This window comes from Diospyros lotus, chromosome 5 (assembly GCF_014633365.1).
Source record: "Diospyros lotus cultivar Yz01 chromosome 5, ASM1463336v1, whole genome shotgun sequence".
In the NCBI taxonomy this organism is placed as follows: domain Eukaryota; kingdom Viridiplantae; phylum Streptophyta; class Magnoliopsida; order Ericales; family Ebenaceae; genus Diospyros; species Diospyros lotus.
In genome coordinates this window covers 3,926,875-3,950,835 of record NC_068342.1, presented here as the reverse complement: position 1 = coordinate 3,950,835, position 23,961 = coordinate 3,926,875, and the positions used below count along the sequence as shown (strand labels likewise).

Genomic DNA, 23,961 nt, shown 5'->3' with positions numbered 1-23,961 from the left:
CATAAAGCCTCACCGAGAGGCTTACAGAATAGGGTCGAAAAGATCAAAATGTCTTCACTCAAAATTCAAATTTGTAAGGGATGCCACTGCACAACCTAACCTTCGCCTCTCTCCTCTTTTCCTTCTCTCATGGCTGTGCGACCGCCGACCACTGCACCTCACATCGCTGCCAACATCGTCGCCTCAGTGCCTCACTGCGCAACAATAGTAGGAAAGGCAATTGTGTCTTGCTTGTTTTGGGCCTTCAAATCCAATATCAAGTATTACCACTACATCCATTAAGGTTGAATAAATAAGGTCTTAGAGCATAGACTGACTCGTCGGATAAGTAATATGTCAGTGTTAATTTAATGAGTCATGAGTTCAATCTTCGTCTTGCATCAAAGGTCTAACATGTGATTTATCTTTCTTAGCGTAATCAAGAGTGCGAACACCAGAGACTGCGCGAAGGGTGGTCATCTAAGGTTGAATAAATAAGCATTTTCGCTGTAATGCATTACATGATCACATTATCTAACTTAATTATAATAATTTTCATTTAAAATTTTCACATTACATTTGTCCAAATAAGGAAAAAATTGGTATTCACTTTTAAAGTAAATGAGGTTTTATATAAACCATAAGTGTAATTTATCTTAAATTTAAATGTTCATCTCAAATAATTGATTCAACAATTACAATTTTAAAATTTAATTTCATTAAAAAATTTACTTTTTAATAATTTCTGTTCATAATCATATATTTTTAAGACAATTATATCCAATACTGTGTTTAATTTTTTTTTCTCAAAATAGCATATTTTTTAAAAAAAATAATGAAAATAATATTATTTTAAAATATTTTCCAATCCGGCGTGGAAGTAGTAGCCACATGACACTGGAAAAATGGCAAAAAATTGTTAAAAACACCTGAAGAATTTAGGAAAATTAGGGGAGTGTATGAATAGAAATTGCTACTTTGCGTGAGGGAGAGTTATTAAGAGGCTCTAAAATGCCTTCTGCAATTGTTTTCCCTTCCCTTCCATGGCTGACACCTCTCTCATCTCTTCCCCTTTGGCTACAGTCACCTTGTGATGTCTCACTTCTCCCTCTTTGACCGTTGGCTGCCGCCTCTCTCATCTCTCCCTCTTTGGCTACCATCGCCTTGTGATGTCTCACTTCTCGCCCGTCGATTGTTGCTACATTCACAATGGCAGATGCAGCGACAGTCAACAAGTGAGATGAAATAGTGCGAGGCGACAATAGCCATGGAAATGAAGAGAAATGAGAGAGGAGGCGGTCATTAAAAAAAAGGGGAAGCAATTGTAAAAGATGTGAGGGACGTTTTTATCATTTTGACATGCTTCTATCAACTAATGGGCGAGTGTCTCTGCAAAATAGTATGGTCCATCAACTCTTCAATCAAATCATTCTATCCAATCAAATCATTGTTTTTGCCGCCTCCGCTCAGCCCTTCTTTTACCCAGCCATTTTGCTTTCCTTTCCTTCTTTTACTACCAACTCTCTTTTCGTCAGTAGAAATTTTAAGTAAAGAAGGAATTAAGGATCCACAAGTACCTAAAAAGGCACCTTCTAATTGTCCGAATGCTTCTAATTCAAGTGTCCTAAACTATCATGATTCCTTCCTTGCTACCTACATGATTTAGCAACCAAAAAAAAAAATTAAATTTTCTTTCATCCTTCCTTGCATACAAATACAATACAATTTTCTAAACCGTCACAATTTTTTGTCTGTTTTCCCAATCAATATCTTCCTCTCATTATCCATCTTTGATAAAACAACGTGTAAATATATTTTCAGTTAGTATAAAAGCAAAATAAAATGAGTAAATTTGAGGCATGGTCATCCATGACCACCATCCAAGGTGAGATAGATAATCTTTACCCAAAATTAAAAACAAAAAGGAAAAATTCATCCTTCGCTATCACAGCCCAGATCTCTAGGCTTTTTCAAGAATTATGTAAATACATCAAAAAGAAAGCGATGATGAAAGAGAATAAAAGGTCCTTTTAAGACTTTTTGAAAAAGTAACAAACTTTTGTTTGCTATAAAAGGGAAAGTAATGCATGATCTACAATCCTAAATGAAGTTTTTATGTAATTTTTCAAATCTCAGCAAAACGTGTTTTTTTTTTTTTGAATTCAAAACTTAAAAATATTCAGTGTAATTGACCCAAATCTTTAACAAGAATGTGGCTCTAAATTAGGCTGATCTAGTGGACTGGATAGTAGTATTGAAAAGAAGAAAAACAAATAATAATAACCCAATTGAAGCAGGCAGTTCACCATTTCGAAAACTTATTTTTTTTCTGGCTATTCAAACCGCTGCCAATTAACCCACTACACTAATATGCACTAGCTAGAATAGCACAGGGTAGAGCTACTGCTGTAACTACGTCCCAGAATACCCAGCAATTCTGTTTTATGCAAAACAAGGAAGGAAAAAGAAAAAAGAAGAAATATAATTCAACCGATACCAATCCATTGATGCTTGAAAAACACAGCAATGCTCTACCAAAGGTAAGGCATTGACTTAAAGAGGTAGGTACACGGCTCCTTATAGACAAAAACCAGAGTCGGTTCTAAACCTTACAAGAACAGTTTCCCAATAGTTGGTTATGCTGGTCAGATTGCAAACTACGCCCTCGCCGCCGGTTACCTACTAGGAGGGCAAGCTGAGGGTGCCCTCAAGTCAAGGAGGAGGTCTTCTCCGAAGAAGACAGCAAAAGTTCTTGAGGATCATTACTGGTTTGAGATAGAAACAAAATTAATTGTATTTTATGAACAAGCTGCGAAATGAGTTGGCCATTTTCACAAGTAGCATTCTGCTGTGGGCAGGCGCAGGCTGGCCTCACAACTTAATCTGCACCAAAGAGATTACCTGGAATCGACAAGGGATCAAGCTCCCAACAACCTCTCAGATAACCATCGTTCTCCCCTGTAAGCTCAAAACGCGGAATTTGGTGCGAGAATCTTGCTAACTCGGCCCGGGGTATCTCCATATAACCACTACTTGATCTGCCTCTTCTTGGAGCCTTAAAAACTGACTTGAAGCCATTCAGACGAATCAAAGGTGAAACCTTAGTGCCATCCTGATTATCTTCAAGAACTTCAACAATCATGCACTTGCAGTGTTTTAGGTCCAAAGATGACATATCACCTTTCCAGTCCTTAAATAATGCCCAAATTTCCCCTTTCCTCGGATATATTTCAAATCTATTCCTGCCGATGGATTCTGCTTCTATTGCATGTGAGAAGGCAGTGGGAGAAAGGATCCTGGACCTTCCATTTTGAAGTCTGAAAGTCCCACAACAAACAGCCTGGACACCATCTTTAGACACAGTACAGGGTTCAAGCATAGCCACATGCAACCGGAGTGGACAAGATTCAATCTGCTTAACCTGAGCATAGTTCCTAGGCAGACCATCCTCATTATATAAAGCCCATAACTGACCTGACTGAAGCTTACCTTCAGATTTGTCCCCATTGAAATTGTGAAACTCTTCTAAGATTTTGCCACCAGAGTGAAAATCTGGAATGCTATGACTTTTTGCAAATCTCTGGGGACTTGCATCCTCCATGAGTAAATTTATTGCTTCATCACCTTGAAATGATGAATTGCTTCTTTTTGATGGAGTAACATCACCACCTTTCTTGTCTTTTACACCAGCTAAATCTTTGGGAGTTCCCCCTTGAATTGGATATTGAGCAGTATTCATTTGATTGTATACACCTTTGTCAGTTACCTGCCTCGGGGATCTTCTAAGTCTGAACTCCTTCTGAAGATCATTATTTCCTTCAAGGCCAACACCTTTTTTTGGTGTATTTTTCTTCTCATCACCATTCATGGATTTCATACTTTTTTCTGGAGATTTAGCATCTGAACCAGTAGCTTCAGAATTCAAGTTCCCAGCCTCCATCTTCAAGTTGGCACACTCATCAAACTTAGGCAAGGAGGCAGGATCAAGTTCAAAAGATCCATCAGGGACACCATCTCTTTCTGTGCCAATCAACTTGAATGAGGGAATTTGATGAGAGAATCTAAGTAACTGACCAGGTGGTATCAGAAATGATATATTATTCCCTTCCCCAATTCTACGCTGGAACACGCTGATAAACCCGTCCACTTTATCCAAGTAGGCAACCTTAATGCCATCACCCTTACCAAAATTTGACATGACTTCCACAATTTCAAATTTGAACTTTTGATTTTCTGGGTGGGAACTCCAGCTAATGTGCCAGTCCTTGAAGAGAGCCCAAGTTTGTCCTTTTCTGGGATAGATTACATAAGTGCCTCTACTATTTTTTTCACAATGGACCTGATGAGAGAATGCAAGACGATCCATAGTTTCTTCAGAGTCCCCATGAATAAATCTGCCACAAGCAACAGGCAAGCCTTTGTCCAACCAATTGATCTCATTGGCATCCGCTGGATGAGACTCTAGCCAAGTGATCTGCAATTTAAATTCAGGTGAAAACACTTCCCTGACTCGAGCATAAAATCTTGGCATACCATCAGTTGGGTCATAACAAGCCCAGATTTGATTGGCAGCAAAACAATTGACCTCCTTATCCTTGTCAAAATCATAGAACTCTGTATCAGGACAGTCATAGTACTCAGGCTCTGGAACACAACCAGAATCTGAATCTGAATCTGATTCAGAATCATCAATTATTTGATATGTCTTAGCATTGTGATTTTCCATGACTCCATTCGCCTCACATTCTGAGGCTTCAGAACTGTTTCGCAAGTTTCCATGATGATGGCCATTTCCTTTTTGTTTGTTACATTCCTTATCACCATCTACAGCAGCAGCAAAACCAGTTGAATCAGTAGTGAAGGATTCTTCTTTCGGATCTCCTTTCTTGTCTTTTAATGGTCCACTCTCCCCTGATATATTAACAGGGATCGCATCATCATCATTATCACTAAGGTTTTCATTGTAGGAAACATGCTGTCTTTTTCGAGATGATCTCCGGGGATGGTTGGTGTCTTTGACTCCATTAACTCCAGAGTTCTGCTGGGCAGGATTCTTGTCATTATCAGCACTTGTCACAACATCACAACTTTCATCAGATTCTGCTTCCAATCTCCGTGCTCTTTTCTTGCTTGTATTTCTTGAAGGTCTTGACTCCCTAGGCTTCATTGCATCAACCTTGTCTGATCTAACCCATTCCTTCTTACCTCTTGAGTCCTTAGGCTTCATTGCATCAACCTTGTCTGATCCTGCCATTTCCCTCGCACCCCCTTGATTTGTACACTCATTTTGTTCCATTTTGGTTGTAGCACCCCCAACACCCACAGCAGCATTCCCTGCCCTTGACAACGGTTCTGACCCCATGGTTTTACAGCTAAAATTTCCCTGATATCTCATGTTGTTAGGGATGAACCCAGCAGAATCTTGTGATCTCACAGGGAAGAACCCAGCAGAACTTTGTGGTCCATTCTGTTGGGCACGTACAGGCTGAACATGGCTGGATCGGGCAGCACCTAGATCATAAGCAATAAAGGGTTTCGAGCAAGTCAGACACTGCATGGGTTTGTTGACAAATTGTGCACAATAGTTAAACTTCACGGAACAAAAAGGGCAGGATGTCCAAAATGTTTTCCGGCCATTGGATGAACTTGGATTGATTCTAATTGAATTTCTGCAATCATTATCATATAGAGAACGTTTTACTTGGTCCGAAAGAACCATGTTTGCTTCCCCTATAATCTTAAAAGCAGCTTCTGCACCAGGAAACTTGTTTTTATCCGGATGAAGAGCAAGTGCAAGCTTCCGATATTGCTTCTTAATGGTCACCTCATCAGAAAATCTTTGAACTTGAAGGATTCCATACCAGTCCATTTTTGACCCACGTATTTTATCCTGAGATGAACAGTGAACATTGCAGACTGTTAGCAGTTGTGATATATTCTCAAGTTCTGGGAAAAGTTGTTGAGCCTTCTGTGCAATCTTCCGAGCTCCTTCAAAGTCACCATTTTGCATCTTCTGCTCTGCAACTTCCTTGGCCCTGATGGCTTCATCTTTGTTGCAATCCATCCGTAATATGCAGTCCAAGTACTAACTCAGAGTATCAGAGTGCATTCAAAGAAAAATAGCAACATATCAATGAACTCGCTCCTCCCTCCAGAATTCACCAGAAACCCAAAACCTTCGGTCTGCATGCATACAAACAACACAATGCATCAAGTTTACTCACTAATTATCTTTGAACTTATCATATCATATAGTTAGCATTAAAATCTTTGAATTTTACATTATCAGGGAATTAGCAATGTTCTCTAAACTTACTAAAAGAAACATGAGATTTCTAGGAATTCTGGTAACAGCCATTCCTGAGTCTCATAGAAGCATCTAAAGATAACAAAAAGATATATGAAAGATAGTGCCCTTGCCCTTTGCACCAGCCATAGTAATATGTATAACCAAATCCAAACCACATAAACCCAGAATTCATATTAAATTCTGGACAAGACAGAATATTCATACATAGACACATACACCTGGACAAGACAGAAAATATAGCAAAACAAAAGGTGTAAAACCAATAAAAATAAAATAACATTCAATCATGCATTCTAGTCATCTACCTTGCATAAATAGAAAATATTCACATACAGAGCAGCTAAAATTTCAGTTTCAAATAAAATCCATGTTAAAGCAACAATACCACATCATATCAACCAGGCTCAGGTAACTGCAACACTGAATTCCATAGTTCAATAGGACTGCAAACTGAATTGGATTTATGCGTAACCAGTATAGCAACAGACTACAACTGGATTGCTTGAAGGCAGATTTCCATGGTTAACGAGGAAATTGGCATAACAGCATGAATTTCAAAAATGTAACATTCTTTTCTTTCATCCATTTTCTTAAACAATCAAACAAACCTCCAGGGGGCAAAATAACTACATGAATGAAAAAGAAAAGAAACAGAAGAAAGACAAAATCCTAATTCAAGAAATAAGTGAGAAAAAAAAAAACTCTCAAACTTAAAAAACAAAAGATCCAGAATATTGCAACCCTTAATATATATATATATATATATATGAACCCAGTGCATGAGGTTCCCGCACTGGGAAAGGTTAGTTGTAGGCAGCCTTACTCTTACTGAGCAACCAGACTATTTTCTAACTTGAACTTGTAACCTCCAGGTCACAGTGAAATACCCTTACCGTTGCGCCAAAGTTCGCATTCCCAGAAAATAGCAACAAAAAGCGAAATAAGCCATAATATCCACGTTTAAAAATGAAAAATTAACAAACAATGGAATTGAAAAGCGCTAGCGTCTTTGCTCCCCTTCGTGTCCTCCCAAAGAACCCAATTAAGCAGCAAGCAGAAACTACAAAACCAAAAAGAAAACCCAAAAAAAAAAAGAGTGAATTCCCGATACAAAACAGACTCGGTGAGGTATCCCCTTGGACCAAAAACCCTAGAGTACGAACAACGTCAAGAGCTTCAAATTCGAGTCAGAACATTCACGAACCGAACGAAATTCACTACAAAACAACAACAACGAGCAACAGACAGAGAGCAAAACTGTAAAGAAAAGGAAAACAAAGACGTGTGCATAGATTTGCAGTCGTGCATTTGAAGAAAAGGGGCGAATGGTCACCTGTGAGAGAGCAGACGCTGAGAGAGAAGATGAGGATTTAGGAGGACGGGAAGGGAGAAACAGCAAATGGCCAGGGCGGGGGGCAGCGGGAAGCAAAAAATGCGAAAGTTGGGACGCAGCGGGAGAGCCCTAACTTCCATGAATTTTCAGTTCCCCCCTCAATGTATTCTCAACTCATTCTAGGGCACCCGATCCCGATCTATTCATTTGACAGTTGTCACTGCTCTCATGGGCTTTGGGCTTGGGCTTTAGTGGGCCTGGCCCAGGCTTCTGCCATGTTTGATTTTGGTGTGTGAATTATTTTTCACGAATATTGGAGCCAATTTATTATTTCTTGAGAATTTGGGATTTGGGGATGATGTAAGGTGTTAATTAAAATGAAAATGTTATTTGGACACCTAAGTTTAATATATTTAATTGATATTTATATTAATATTTTTATAAATTTGTATTGATCTGACATATAATAATGTTATTATAAGTCTCAAATTTTAGTATCTAAATAATATTTTCTTTTATTAGATTTGCAATAATGAGTTGAGTTTTCTCAAATTTTAGTATCTAAATAATATTTTCTTTTATTAGATTTGCAATAATGAGTTGAGTTTAGCGACACAGCATAAAATTGAAAATTAGCCAGTGAAAAATTATTTACCACTAAATAAATGACAAGTGTACGATTGAGATTTAATCCCAATAATAACATGATCATAATGTCTTTATTTAATTTTTGACATTACATACAGTGCTATCTTAACAATTAAAAAATATGATGTTTAGTCATTGATGTACAAAACGTCAATATTTGAAATCTCAAGTATTAAAAATTATTGTCTTAAATTCTTATCGTAATATAATGTTAGCGTGTGTATGAACATATGTGTTATTTTTGTGAGTGACATGTCACGTGAATGATCAATTGATAATATTTGAAAATGTTGATTGATTTGTTATAGTCTCTCAATAATTAAAAAATATAATATTTGATCCTTAATATACAAAAACGTCATGATTCTATATATCAACTATTAAAAATTATTATTTTAAATTATTACCTAACTGAGAGCAAACAAAATTATTATCTATGCCACGTAAAACATATCTATATAAAAGATAAAGTGTCGTATTATAAAAAAGTCACGTTGGCGAGACACATCAAATTAAAATTTACCTTAATAGAGAAAATACCAAACTTAAATCCCAAACATCTAAATCTCTAAATCGCTAACTCAAAAAAATGATACATTTTTCTATTATCTATCACAAAACATAACAGAACTAATATTCATCATTTATATTTTGTTAAGTCATATGTTAAGTTTTGATTTGATAAGAAAATAAGAAATTGTTTATTCATGATGAAGATAAAAAAAATGTATTAAATATAGGAGATAATAATTGAGTAAGGCTTGTAAATCAATTGTGTATATTAATTTGTTTAATGGAGTACAAATCCATGTTACTCAAGTAATATATCGATTAAATATATCAACTCATAAATTTTATTATCTTAATAGAGTATAAAGTCATATGTAATCGAGAAACTATTTGTATCTCATTTTGTAATCGAGTATAATTGTTCTATACTTAAGTAATGATCTCATTCAAAATAAGCCAAATCAGCTAGACTTATCTTTTTAATCGAGTAAGTTAATTCTGTTTAGAAGATAATTGATTATAAATTATAGTATATTCGAGTAAGTATAAGACTATAGTCAACTAAATATACTTTTGTATTCAAGTAGACAATGCAAGTTTTTTGCATAACAAAATTAATCAAGTACTTAAATTTTGCAATTGAGTAATCATCTAAAAGTATTTGAGTAAATCCTTTTTGCAAGCTTTACAAATTTCTATCACCAAATTTTAATTAAGTACCGTTATTTTGTAATTGAGTAAATTAGAAAAATAATTAAATACAAATTTTGTATACTCAAGTAAATATCAACTCAGTCGATTAAATTGTTATTTATAATCTAGTAATATCTAGTAGTTTTTGAATTTATAGCTGTTATAGAACATTTAATGCACCCAATTTATTCTTTTTAGAGTTCAATCGTAACATTAAATGCTTATGGATATTTTTCAAACAATTTGTAGATTAAAATTGATATTTAACTAATTTGTAAAATATTGTAGGGACAAAAAATAATAGTTAGACACAAAAAATATTATTTATTTAAGGATATTTATGCAAATGCATTAAAGAGATGACCCTATATAAAGGAATTGGAGTCAAAATAAAAATAAATGCTTGAAAAATTGATTTATTCGAAATTCTAAAGTTGCGTTCTCTTTACTATTTTTAAGTCATTTTTAGTTTTCGATTTTCTAAAATAATGAAAACGCGTTCTCTTTACTGTTTTTAAAAATATATTTTTGAAAAAAAAAAAGTTGCAAAGAAAACTCAAAACAACAAAAAGTTGTTTTGAGTGTTTTCATCCAAAACAAACTCTAAACTCAAAACACATTTATTTATTTATTTATTCATATTTTATTATTGTAATGAGAAAAAATATTACAAAATTCATTAATTTTAAAATGTATATATATTTTTAATAATATATTAACATTAAATATTTCTAATTTACTAAATACTCAAATTTATTGAATAAAATATCATTAAAAATTTATTTTCAAAATTTCAAAGAGAACACGTTTTCTAATTTTCTGTTTTGATAAATAGTTTTTTAAAATGACAAAGAGAACATGTTTTTAATTTTCTAAAAATAGAGTATCAAAACAGAAAACTGAAAATGAATTTAAAACTCAAAATTGAAAATTGAAAAGTAAAGAGAACGCAGCCTAAAGCTTTCAAGTATTTTATTGCTTATGACCCTTCAAAAGGAAAAAAAAAAAAAAAAAGAGATTGTGTTTCCCATTTTCATCCATTTATCTCTCTGTATAGCTAAAAGAAATATCTAATTTTATTGTATCACTTAAAACCTTCTCTCATATCTTCTACTATCGCTTTATTGTGAAGTTGTAAAAGGTAAACTTGATCCTTATAAAAGACATTGGTTGTTATTGATCCAGTTGTAAAAGCTATATGTTGTAAAAGTTTGTAGCTAAGTCTGTTGCAAAAGCTACCCAAAAATAAGTTTGGTTGACTAAATATTTAGTTGAGAGCCAAGATTGTAGAATAGGTATGTTGTCGAACTAATCTAAAATTCAGATGTACTGTAATTTTTTATTTCTCTTTACTTTCAACTTTTAATACGTTTGAGAAATTTTTAAAAGGGTGAAAGCTTAATTCCACCCCTTCTTAAGCTAACTATGTTTTACATGTTTGTTGAACATGGTTTCATCACTCTCTCACTCTATTGTTTATATCATTTTTTGTGTCTCAGGGTAAGGATTTAAAGTAATAATTTTTAGTAATTGAGATACGAAATATTGACTTTTTGTACATTAAGATCAAATTTCATATTTTTTAATTTTTGAGAAAGCACAACAAATCAGTCAATCTATTCAAGTATTGCCAATTGATTATTTATGTGGCATGTCACTACAAAAATGAGTATGTTTATAGACGCGTTAATGTTTCATTACGGTGATAACTTAAAATAACAATTTTTAATAGTTAAGATACCGAAGCTTAACGTTTTGTATATTAAAAATTAAACGTCATATTTTTTAATTATTAAAGAGGCATCGTATGTAGTAAGCCATAATTTTTTTTTCCGTGTTCAAATAACACATGTCAAGGCAACATTAAATATTGAAATAAAATTACCAAAATACCCCTAAGTGGTTGGGACATGCCCCAATAGGTGACAAAATTGTCCCAATAAAATGTAAGGATAATTACAAGAATAAAAGGCAAAAGGTGACACAGCTAGGTCAAAATCAGTGGTGAAGATTCATTTTTGTAAAATCCATTTGATAAACATGAAATATATATACATGTATAGTATAATTGCATATATATGCGAATAAAATATCCAATAGTGAAATTACTAAAGTAATATCTTTCAACTGGATGCCATTGGATTATATTAGGATTAATAGTTATAATTTCATCTCGAAAATCATATATAGGTAATGACATGAAAGACACACCTAGAGCAAGTATCATGAGATTCAAGTTGGAGCTTGATATAGGGTTTTGCAAACAAAGAAAATAAATGGGATAGGCTTATGGATATTTGAAAAAGACCCTCTAATGTTTAAATTGAGATCAAGGATAAGATTAACTTGGGGGGGGGGGGGGGGACTAGTTGACTTTAAAATTACTATGATAATTGGGTGTGGATGGAGATGCATAGTATATGATTTGTACTAGGTTGATTGCTATACATATGATTGGATTGTTAGATTTAATCTCTTTTGTCGTTTGTCTCGTGAAGGAACTTAATCTTTTTTAAGCATTATGGTGTTAGCATGTTAGGCGATCACATTTTATTCCACTCGAAGATTACAAAGTTGGTTAGTAATATCGCACAATATTCAATGCTTTTTTTTATTGAAATTAATAGTGTGTGTTGAGATTCAAGACATCTTTTAGAGACCTACAATAGTGTTACGCAAGGTTTTGTCGTCTCTTTATCATGAGCCTTTTTTTTAGAAAGTTATATATTAAATCAAGTCAATCCAATTACATATCCAACCACATCAATAAGTTTGTTTGTTTTTTTTTTTTCCTGAAGAGCAATGGCGGGGTGAGGACCTTGGGTCAGGCGGACAAAAGTTTAAGTCTATATATTAAATCTTTTTGGCATTACTTAATTACCCTCATCTTTTTTATTTGGAGGACAAGTATTTAAGGATATAATAATTATAAATATAATGTCAAGGGCGTTAGAGTAGTTTTAGAAGTTTGGGGGGGGGGGGGGGCAATTGCCCACCCACCCTCAAAACATATGCCGTCCCACCCCTATTTGAGAGTACATAATTTAGAATCTATGTGGCTGGCTTAGCTTAAATCACAGGAACTTGTACGCTCCAAGAGCATATTTGCTAATAAAAGCTTATTTAATCAAAGCAATTTGGTTAATACGAGTCCTTTAAAGATAACTTATAAACTCTCCATTTGCCATTCAAAATAGAAAACAATTTTAAGCTTTAATGAGCTGATAAACTTCACTTGACCAGAATTTAAGCTAAGCACAATCTCTGTCAGCATTAATGTAACACTCCACTTCTCTAGAGTATTAGGTAACGTAAGATTTTGAGGATATAATTTTTTTTTTCAAATAAAAACCCATCACAAAAATCGTTCCTCGAAGATCTCATTACACCTTCTCAGTATATCAACTATGAACCATCAATAAACTAAGACAAGTTCACCAACACAAACGCGAAAAATTAGATCGAAACCCTAACAGGTCATAATCGAAACCACTTTATTTATAATATAAAATCAAATCAACACTTACAAGACATCCTCAAAATAAACAACATTATTGAAAGCGACATATTGCAAGTTATCAACTAATCGCCGTCACTCCTCGACAATTCCCTTTCCTTTCGCACCGTTGTCTTCACTTAGAACGTTTGAATATTCTAGGGATATAATCCAAATTAAATGATGAATCATCTAAGTGAGAGTTTAAAACATATTTTTCATGAATGGATGCAAGACATGAAATAAACCAATACACCTGATAAGCCTTAGCCCAAGAGAATACTCAGCGCTTAACCCTACCACGGAAAAATATCAATCTCTCTAAAAGCTATGCCACCATACCGACTCGATGACACAACGCGATTCTAGCTTAAATGGAGCTGCCAACGCATCTCACCAGATTACGTTCCACCTTAAGCATTCAAGAACCACTATATAATCTCAACTCCAAAATTTCACATGGACCACCTAATCATCCTAGTGCAACTTTCCTGGCCAAACGGCCTGGCACGAAAATCAAGGCGGCTATCTTGACATGCACACTAGCATTAGATACCCCTATAATTCTGTCACGCCCTTGGAGAATTACAGCTACACTATCTAGACAACATACCAGGCTGACATCCCACATGAACAACACAATATGGACCACCTAGTCGTCCTAGTGCAACTTCCCTGACCAAATGGTCTGACACGAAAATCAAGGCGATTATCCTGACATGCACACCAGCATCAGATACCACTATTATTCTGTCACGCCATTGGAGAATTATGGCTACACTATCCAGATAACATCTTAAGCTAACATTCCATACGAACGCACAAAACGCAAGACAATGCCACATTTCACAATTCAATACATCATATAAACAACATTTTATAGAATGCAATGCACAAGTTCAAAATGTTTAGAGACAAACCTCCCTCATAAAATCAACCGTCACCGGTTTCCGTTTGCATGCAACAAAACCATTTTGCATGAAATCACACACATGTTTAGATAGAACGAGCTCAATAAATCAAGTTTTGGGGGCGAACACTCACCTCGAACAAAACTCAGAACACCTTGAATCTTGTGCCCAACCTCGACTTTTGTGTAACTCCTCAAGTATTTTGATCAAACCACATTCTTACATGCCCTCATGCGCTGCCCAAGTGCTCTGCGCATGTGATGCTTCGCGTATGCTTAAAGAGCCCTCTATCCACTAAACCCGAAGTACTATTGTCTAACACGAACTTCTCACAATTTCGAATGAGAAACATTTGGCCATGAACCCCTATTTATAGGTTTTGAAAACTTAGCCACCAAGAAACATATATTTTGCACTCATTCCAAATCTTTCAAAATCTTTTCCAATCTTTCTAAGATTTTCTGCAATCATTGTAAATATTCCAAGATATTATATAATCATTACCAAATCTTCTAAAATATTCTGCAATCATTCTAAATCTTCCAAAATATTATATAATTATTACCAAATCTTCTAAGATATTATGCAATCATTCTAAATCTTTTAAGATTTTATATAATCATTACCAAATCTTTTAAGATATTCTGCAATCATTCTAAATCTTCTAAGATTTTATATAATCATTTTCAAATCTTCTAAGATTTTATGCAATCATTGTTATCCGAATCAAATCTTATTCAAATCAAATCTTTATCCAAATCAAATCATATCTAACAAAATCTTATCCAATCAAATCTTATCCTTAAAGTCATCATGAGCTTTCATCTTATCTCTAACGTTATCATGAGGTTTCATCTTATCTCTAATATCATTATGAGGCTTTTCCTGAATCTCCCAAATGCCCATAGTAAAAAGGTTTCAGGAATTACACTTTTGCCAAAATTTTTAGATAATTGCACTGACCCTTTTCAACATGGTCACCGGGTTAATCTTTATTTGCATTTTAGTCCCTGAAAAATGGACTAATTACGCTAATGACCCTAATTTTTAGGTAAATTACACTTTTACTTGAACCTAAAAAATTACGATTTTACCCCTGGCTCAGAAATTAAACTTTTATCTCTAAACATCCATAATCCCTTAAAACATCATATTTCCTCAAGTATTTGAATATAAAAATCTCGAGTATTACATCCCTTACGATCATTCGATTTTCTCAACCTGGTAGATAGCTGTACTAGAAACTGTTCCCAATCCAACTTATTTTGATGCCTAAAATCATAACTCGTATTACTCGTCATTACCAAACTATTTCCCTTAAAAATCTAAGGTCTAGGGTACTCCCTCCGATCGATTCGGCAATTAATTAACTAAATTCTCAAATTGATTTTCAGTTCCTTGAACTTACTTGACACTTTGCAATATGGGGTATTACAATTAATCTTATATATAGTTTGTTTATATTATTTATTTTATTAGCACTAATATTATATTTTCTTGGATCCCTCCATTTACTGAAGTGCTGGAGCACTGGAATGGATGAAGGGATATTTATTAATGGAAGGGCCATTGTACAAACTGGAAGCATTCAAGTTCAATGACAAATTTTATCCACTAGTCACATCTTAAAAACTACAAAGTGAATGCTCCAAATCTCAAGAACAACAGCCAGTGCAACACTTCGGAATATCCTTTCATATTTTGAATTTTTTAACCGTTGTAAAGCCGTTTCTAGCCGTTGGAGTGGGTTGCTTCCAGAATTTTAATTGTGTGCCATACAAGGAGGAACTCTGTGAAAGAAGGTTCTAGAAACAGTAACTCAGTACAACTCTTCAGCTTCCAGAAATAATATTGCTCCAACAACTTGCTTCTTCAAGTGTTCCTTGCCAGAGTTTCCCTGATCAAATCTTTTGGTGCTGCAATGGGGAAACAAATCCAGCAACATGAGAGAAAAGAAGAATAGAAATGAATTATTATTGGAAAAAGAAAGTAATGAAAAAAAAAAATGATGGAAGATTACCGGGCAAACCAGTGAATTTTTCAAACTGTACAAATGCTTGATTTAAGAACATCTCTGTTCCGAAGACAACTTTGGCTCCTGTCTCTTTTGCTTCTCGCAACAGTGTGGTCCATTTCGGCGTGTAAATGGCATCAAAGACCAGGGAATAGCGGCTCAAAGCTTTCTGGCAAAGAGTACAATGTGAGCAATTTTAGTTGAAATTCAACATTGTGGTTGTGTATCCTTGAAAACTTAAGCTCCCAAACAATGGTGAAGCACAAAATCTACAATCTTCAACCGGAACAAGCGAATCTCGCTATATTGACAATTCATTCAGAGTTTATTGACACAGACAAAAAAAAAAAAACAACTATAAAGAAAAATATAAAGAGCAGAAGCAAAGAGGCTGGTGGGTGACGTTCTTGTTTTGCATGTTGAACTTGTTGAAAGCCGCAGAATGATAGTAGAAATGTGTTTTAAAGTTAAGTACTATATCCGTGAACAATCAAGGTTCCTGAAGAAACAGAAGTAACATTCTATGCTTCTTAGGAAGGTCTTTAAGATTTGAAAGGACAAGATCTAGTATCTATTTAAACCAAGTATATTTTTTATTTTTGAGAGAAATAACAGAGATACAAGGGGCTACGTCCAGGACTCCCTATCAGTGGAGAAATTATAGCTAGATGTATACTGTTTATTGAAATGGAAGGGTAACGAAAAAGTGGGCTTTAAATGCAAAACAATTGGTGGCCTTATCAAGATTTGTCAGCAATCCCTCACTGGAAAGACAGAAAGAAACAAAGTACTTATTTAGAACATTACAGGTGAATCAGCCAATAAGCATAAAAAAAAAAAAAAGGTGAATCAGCCAAGACCACCTAGTGTTGGAGGGGTTCCTCTTATTTAAAGACCGTCTAGACTAGATAAAGGAGGGGGGTTGGGTTAAGTAGTCAACAGGCACCAAAAAACTCATGATATCAAAACACTTAATGGGATTAAGGCTTGTAATTATTGTAGTTGGGGGTTTCTTGGGGTGGGCACAGAAACACATGGCTTCCCCCATGGAGGGTTTTTCTGTTCCAATGGGCCACAGGTAGCACATCACTCGAAGCAGTCAAAGGAAGCCTTGGACATGGCTTCAAGCTTGTGTGGAAGAATAGTCTCTAAGCAACTCAGCTGATCTGATGGTGTCATAGGATTCAATTTTCAGCTAAGTGAAAGGACGTTGTCCTAGGACCTAGTATATCTATGATTTGAAGTAGTTGCTGCCTAGCCTGCCTTTCCTGCAATGTTGCCATTTTAATGTGATAATCGGAATAGAAATTATGTGAATAATACAAATGGAGGAATTCAATTTTCACACAGCAAGAAATAGAAGCCTGCAAGCCTCTTTATGTCATTGACAGTGAGACATCTAAATGGGAGAACAGGAGTCAAACCTTAGAAATAGGTGTTGCATCTGTATTTGGTTTCATTCCCACACTTGTAGCATTTGCAAGAATCATCCCATCTTCTGGATGGAAATCATCTAATTCTGTAAGAGGCATAGATTCTCCTCCAATTTTACGAGCAAGATCTTTAGCTTTTTCTGGCATTCCCATGAAAATAAAAAACATCAAAAACTACTTTCGCTAACAGAAAAAATCCAATGTCCATCTGAAAACATAGAACAGTTAAATTAAACTTGACATAACTACTTTGTAATGGCAGCTTATTATGTTCATGAAGAAGCATTACGGAAATGAACTTGTTTGTGTTCTGCAGTTTAACTAATAACATGTGCTCTGTCATTGATGACAATACAGAGAGAGTAAAATTGCTTCTTTCCCGTTTCAAGTTAACTCATATATTGTTACACACATCTTTTTTGCTTTTGTACTGGAAATATTCCAGCTAAAACATTATGCCCACAAATATTTTCTATTTTTCTAAACTCCATTTTAGGAGCAAAGATAAGAAACTGGTACGGGTTTGTTATGCTATTTAATGTATGGGTGCTGGGGGTTCTTTACAGTAATGTTGTTGGAAGTGGGAACAAGAAATCAGGTCCTTCATAAGAAAGGGCTTAGTCCCAAGAAAAGTGATATGCTATAACCAGCCTTTTCAGTTTAGATGGCTAACCACTGTGATCTCTAAAAAGAGAGGTATCCATATTATGTGTTGAAAAATGGCAACCACAAACAATTGAACTAACAATGATTTTAAACTGCAAAATAGAATACGTACCATATGTGCGGTTAGCAACTACGACTCTTGCACCCTTCTCTTTTCCACCATAAGCAAGTGCCTTTCCAGCCCCACCAGCTCCAATGACAACAAAGAGTCTACCAGCAAGAGGCGAAACAGATCCGTTACTAGCACTACTTGAGCCTGAAAAGGAAAATGCCTACTTAAACATCCCTATGTTGGAAGCATAGGAGTGTAGATATGATGGATAGTTCAAATAACACATTAGCAACCTCCTAGTCCTTCCTCAATAGCTGCAATGGCTCCAAGATAGTCGACATTATAGCCAATTAGTTTCCCATCACTCGGTTTCTTGATCATGCAACTAATAGCTCCTATTGCCTGAAAGAATTTGATCAAGAATTTATTCATTATTTTGTGCATGACAGTGAAGATGGAAAAGCACCTCCCAGCTGAACTTGGACTGAAGTTGTTGAAGGTGGTACTGAGGGAAAATCCTAAATTAGAAAACTGTGAACATTGTAAGGGATCTCGAATACCTTGGCAATTGGATCAACCTCATCACAGCATTCAAGTCCAGCCATCTTGTGTGGAATAGTATAGCTGCATCATGAAATAGTATGTCTTATACTGTTATCTATTATGTGGGGGGTAGTAATGGATATAAATCTCAGTAATCTGTATATTGTGTGGGGGGATGCAAAATTCATTTCTAAAGAAGAGTAATTTCCTAATGAACTACAAACTAGGATATGAAATTTTCTTCGTTTTTTTTTTTTCATTGGCAATAAGAGATTTATACCTATAACCTGTGAAATCAGGAGATGAGTAGGTGTTGAGAAAGTTTGCAACATTATCAACCAACAACGGCAAATAAATTCCATTAAAAGCAGCTTTTTTAAATGCCGGGTTATACAGATGAGGACTTTTGCTGTGGCCAATAGGTTTTCCAATAACCCCATGCACTTTGGTATCGGGCCCTATCTGCCTGAAGTTGTATAAGTCCAACAAATCTCTTAGAGTTGGCTGCCCAGGAGCAGAGTGTATGCCTGATTCAAGTGCACCAAATGTGAGAAATCCACCAAACTTGGCACACAGTATGCGGGATATCAGACCCCTCTCACCCATAGCAAGACCTATTGTTGGTACCTGCAATTTTAGTAGGTCATTTATTAACCAAATGGAATTTTGTGAGATATCAGGTATCAGATGGAACTCATTTTACTAGGAACCGGCGAAGCCTTCTGTCAGCATGGGAGCAATTAGAAAACAACTCATGTAATTGCTTGTGCATGTTTTCCCTGTCTTTTGTGCTACAAATTGCACTGGTGCTTTATTTACCTATGTGGCATTGGTTTCTGCAATGTACTCTTTTGTAACTGCCTTTGGTTCTTGCCGCAACTTGATACTGTGCATAGGTATATAGAAAAGCCCTACACTTACTTGAGAATGCGCAATTAGTTGTAAGATACGAGCTGAGTCGGTGATGTCTAGGGCAGTTGTTGCAATCTTCACTATGTCAGCTCCTGTAGCTTGTATTCTTGCAGCAATATTTCCAATTTCCTCGGCAGATGGAGTATTTTCATAATTGTGAGAAGAGACAATGACTTTGACCTTTTCGGGCTTCTTTCCTTGAATAGAGCTGAAGAACTTATCAGCCACCTAATAGAGCCAAAAGTCTGAGTGAAATTTGGCAGATCTGCCTCACTGTATGATGTACTCAAAATAAAATAAGGTTAAGTCTGTGGTTCATTTTGCTCGCAAGTGGGAGATATACTTTTACTATTGAAAGCAACCCCCCCCCCCAAATCACACAAATTAATACTTCCCCACATCTATTTCATCATAGAAACATTCTCACATATCACTGAATTAGGGGTATATGATAACTAACCAATATATATATATATATATATATATGTTTTTAATTTTATTGCCAGCAAGTGAACGAGTCATGCATTCTAATATTGAGATTTGAGAAGCCGATATTCCCCATACTAATTGTTGGTGTAAGTGAAGTCTGTTGTAGAGTATCACATGGATTATCGAAGGCATTTGTGGTTAGACCAAATATTTTTTAGCTCCTTAGTCCTTAATGCCTTTTGTGTCCGGGTTAATTGTGAAAGCTTTGAGCAGTACATATTGGTGATATCCATATAATAATACTGTGTAAAATGTTTACAACAACAAAGAGTTGTATTTGACTAGAAGAGGAAAGATTTCTAAACTATTTGAAGAAATGGGGAGGTGAAGGCAACCTTAAGCTCAATATCTATATAATCTGCCCCCAATTCCATGGCCTGATGCAGTGTAGCTTGTCGCCTTGATTCGTCTCCATCATACTGACCACCTTCCCATGTTGGTCTGGAAGAACATGATCCATGAGAACGTTAGCAAAAATCAAGAGATATCAAGTGCACACAAGAAGTAATCAGATAAAAAGAAAACTCGTTTATGTCTAATGGAAGGAAAGGCAAAAACATCTGCTTCACTGCTTCTCAGAAATATATGTAAAAGAATAGAGATACTACAATATCAAAATAAAATAATCGAAAAACAACAATTCAAGATAGAGATACTACAATATCAAATAAGACAAACACTGATGTATACAGTTTGCATACATGGAGCTTCAAATGGAGAAACTCTCTGAAAATTACTATTAAAGCTAACATTAACCCATTGGTTTATAATGTTTGCACTATTTCATGGCAATTTGCACACTTCATGCTCCATAGTGAAAGTGAGCTAGTACGTTTTGAGATATAGAGCAGTCTACATGCAATCTGTCGGGGGACTTGAGTACTTTTTACAACCAAAAAAGAAAATTGAAATTGTGATATTCTTAACATGTATGGTTACTGCTAGCTACACTCTTGAAGGAAAAAAAAAACCAAGGTAGGATTAATGGGATCACAATTTCAGCCTTAAAAACACTTATGCATCTTCAAGGTTATGTATTATTATTGTCATTACCATTATTATTCTTGTGCTTGGTAATTAAAATTCATGCTTCGGATTTAAATATCTCATTAAAGGATTCAGTCTTGTAAAGTGCATTAGATCGTAGAACTTGGGAAGTGGCAGCAATATTGTAAAAATATTTGTCAAAAGACTGAATTTTTCTCATCTCAAAGAAAACTGCAAATGACATTGTATGAAGAATATGGCGAACTCCCATTTTCTAAATGGCTTAGTGAGGGCAATTGACTTGAGGATAAGAAAATTAAGTAAACTAAATGAGTAGATTTAAATTCAGGGGTTCATTGAGTTATGTCTACATAAATTGTTTTTTAAGTCTTAGATTATGATAACTTGAGAGAACTGTTTGGTCAAAGAGATGTTTTCACTATTACAAATCCCTGTTTTATCGGCACAAAAATTGCGTGGCAACATTGATGTTATTAAAGATTTCATTACTCTGTGGGAATATTGCAAACACATAGACTGCAACTAAATTGCCCCCAAGAAAGAGAGAGGGGAAGAACGAGATGAGTAACATTTTAAATAAAGTGGAGGCTACAAAATCACAATAAAATTGTAATATTTGCAACTAATTACAACCTTTTTGGTTACTGAGAAAATGCCAGAAAACAAGAAAGGGCTCCACACGATTTGGAGACTAACTAAATATTTGACAAGACACAAAACCAAACAAAAATAAACATTCTCTAACTGCTTCCTCTCCCCACTTTTTTTCTTGGAAACCAAAGTTACAAACAAAGCAGGAATTTCAATCATGGATAGCTACAAAAATGTGAGGAGAATTGTTGGGTAATCAGATTGATATCAGTTAATTCGGAATAAACACGGAAAAACACAAATATAAGGTAATTCGACACATTCCTACACCCACAAACGAAGCAGGAAACATCAAGCAAGCGAAAACTTCACCTGTAGGTTATGATGGTGGGGAGAGGAGACTGTTTGATGAGAACTTCGAGATGTTGCTGAGGGCTGAAGCTCTTTAAGTAGTCAATCCGAATCTCAACAAGGTCAGCGCCGAGCTCTTTGGCCTTCCGCATTTGTCCTAGCATTTGCTCGGCGGTCTCCGCCATTACCGGCGCGCAAATCATCGTCGCGTTCCGCCGCGCTCCGTCCCCAATCTGGAGTTCCGGCGTGGCCAACTGCAGTCATAGACAATTAACCATGAGTTTACCCAGTACAGACTCGAATAAAAAGAAGGATGGGACAATTACTCATGGAAATGGAGATGGGTTCGTTGGTGGATACCGGAATGCTGTTGAGAGTCATGGTTGTAAATTCCGTTGGTGGGTTGCTCGCTGCTTCGATTCGGAGGTTTTAAAAGGCTAAGAAGGTTGGTTGGAAGGTTAGCTGGAGAGTGGAGGTAAGTGACAGAGAGAGAGAGAGAGAGAGAGAGAGAGAGAGGGAGCTTTGTTCTTCTTTTGAATCCCCGTGTCAGATACATCGTAAATTGGAGGGAAGGGTAGGTCGACCGTTAAAGAGCCCACGTGTCGACTGTGTGTCCAAACATAATTTACAGAGTCTCAATTTATATTTTTTTAAAGTATAATGATCACTTTACATTATATTGCTGGATATTTTTTTTATATTTCATATTTAAAATAATTTATTTAATTTTTTAAATCTAATAATTAATTTAACTCGAGATCATAATCTAGTGACTTATATAACACTCTATCATTATTTTTATTTTATAAAATTAGAATTATGAAAAAATAAATTAAGACTATAACTCATCTATATTATTTAATATTTATTAATGTAACATTTATTAAAATTAGTAAGATAAGATTGTATCAATACAAGATTAAAATACTTTCTGGATCAAAATATAAAATAGTCAAAATAAAATTGGGAAACATTCCAAAATTTTTATTAAATTATTTGTTAAATTTTTTAGAATACATTTGGGGATATATAGATCATTTTTTCTTATTTATAAGATTTAAAATAAATTTATCTAGAGATGAGAGAGATAAATTTATTTGAACAATTCAAAACATAAAGTCACACGATTTCTTTAAAGGTTGACAGATAAATTTAATAAACAAATATAAAGTACTTTTGTGTAGAACGTTTTCCAAATTTTACTTTTTTTTCAACTCATATCTTAATTAATAAACACTACCTAATGTAACTTCTACAGACTAAAAAAAATGGGATATGGAAAACGTTCTAAACAAAAGTATTTTCTATTATATTTATTAAATTTATTTGACAACCCATTGAAAATAAATCACTTGACTTCTTATATGGAATTATTTAGGTAAATTTGTCTCTCCCCTCCTCCAGATAAATTTACCTTTGACCTTACAGATAAAAAAAATTGACTATATGGCCCCCAATGTATTTTAAAAAATTTAACAAACAGTTTGATAAAAATCTTATAATGCTTTATAACCTTATCTTAATCATTTCATATATTGATTTAGAAAGTATTCCAATATTATCTTGAGACAACCTTATCTTACTCATTTTAGGCAGCGTTTGTTAAAATGAGTAAAATGAAATTGTATCAAAATAAGGTTTGAATGCTTTCCGAACCAAGATATAGAATAATCAAGATAAGTCTGTAAAACATTCTAAAAAATTTATTAAATATTTTTTAGATTGCATTTAGGGACATATAAATTATTTTTTTTATTTGTAAGGTTCAGGATAAATTGATCTAGAGGGATATAAAAATAAATTTTTCTGAATAATCCCAAATAAAAAGTTACGTTCAATTGTTATAGAAACACAATAAAAATAATTTTTATTTAAAATACTTTTCATATTCTATTTTTTTTTCAACCTATATCTTAGTTAATAAATATTATCTTAACAAATAGATAACACTCATAGAATTAACTAACACTTATTCTTAAATTTCTTTAATTAATTCATAGGGTGTTATATACTTGGATTCAG

At 34.6% G+C, this 23,961-nt stretch overlaps 2 protein-coding genes across 2 annotated transcripts; both read right to left on the bottom strand.

The window, feature by feature from the left end:
- Nucleotides 1-2,461: 2,461 nt before the first annotated feature.
- Nucleotides 2,462-7,799, bottom strand: LOC127802327 (uncharacterized). The gene is made up of 2 exons (XM_052338070.1): nucleotides 7,623-7,799; nucleotides 2,462-6,162 (listed from the first exon to the last, which is right to left on the bottom strand). Exon 2 carries the CDS (start codon nucleotides 6,041-6,043, stop codon nucleotides 2,858-2,860), a length of 3,186 nt encoding a protein of 1,061 aa, XP_052194030.1. The 5' UTR covers nucleotides 6,044-6,162; nucleotides 7,623-7,799; the 3' UTR covers nucleotides 2,462-2,857.
- Nucleotides 7,800-15,415: 7,616 nt separating this feature from the next.
- Nucleotides 15,416-22,445, bottom strand: LOC127802850 (bifunctional 3-dehydroquinate dehydratase/shikimate dehydrogenase, chloroplastic-like). Its single transcript, XM_052338902.1, has 11 exons — nucleotides 22,300-22,445; nucleotides 21,961-22,193; nucleotides 20,325-20,430; nucleotides 19,510-19,728; nucleotides 18,869-19,215; nucleotides 18,606-18,669; nucleotides 18,339-18,447; nucleotides 18,106-18,249; nucleotides 17,319-17,467; nucleotides 15,901-16,063; nucleotides 15,416-15,796 (listed from the first exon to the last, which is right to left on the bottom strand). Exons 1-11 carry the CDS (start codon nucleotides 22,318-22,320, stop codon nucleotides 15,753-15,755), a joined length of 1,599 nt encoding a protein of 532 aa, XP_052194862.1. The 5' UTR covers nucleotides 22,321-22,445; the 3' UTR covers nucleotides 15,416-15,752.
- Between the last annotated feature and the right edge of the window lie 1,516 nt (nucleotides 22,446-23,961).

Excerpts from the sequence above, each read along its gene's own strand:
- LOC127802327 (XM_052338070.1), bottom strand. The coding sequence starts at position 6,043 with ATGGATTGCAACAAAGATGAAGCCATCAGGGCCAAGGAAGTTGCAGAG.
- LOC127802850 (XM_052338902.1), bottom strand. The coding sequence starts at position 22,320 with ATGACTCTCAACAGCATTCCG. Across the intron at positions 22,194-22,299 it reads TGACTCTCAACAGCATTCCG|TTGGCCACGCCGGAACTCCA; the intron begins GTATCCACCAAC and ends CTATGACTGCAG. Across the intron at positions 19,729-20,324 it reads ATATAGATATTGAGCTTAAG|GTGGCTGATAAGTTCTTCAG; the intron begins GTTGCCTTCACC and ends TGGCTCTATTAG.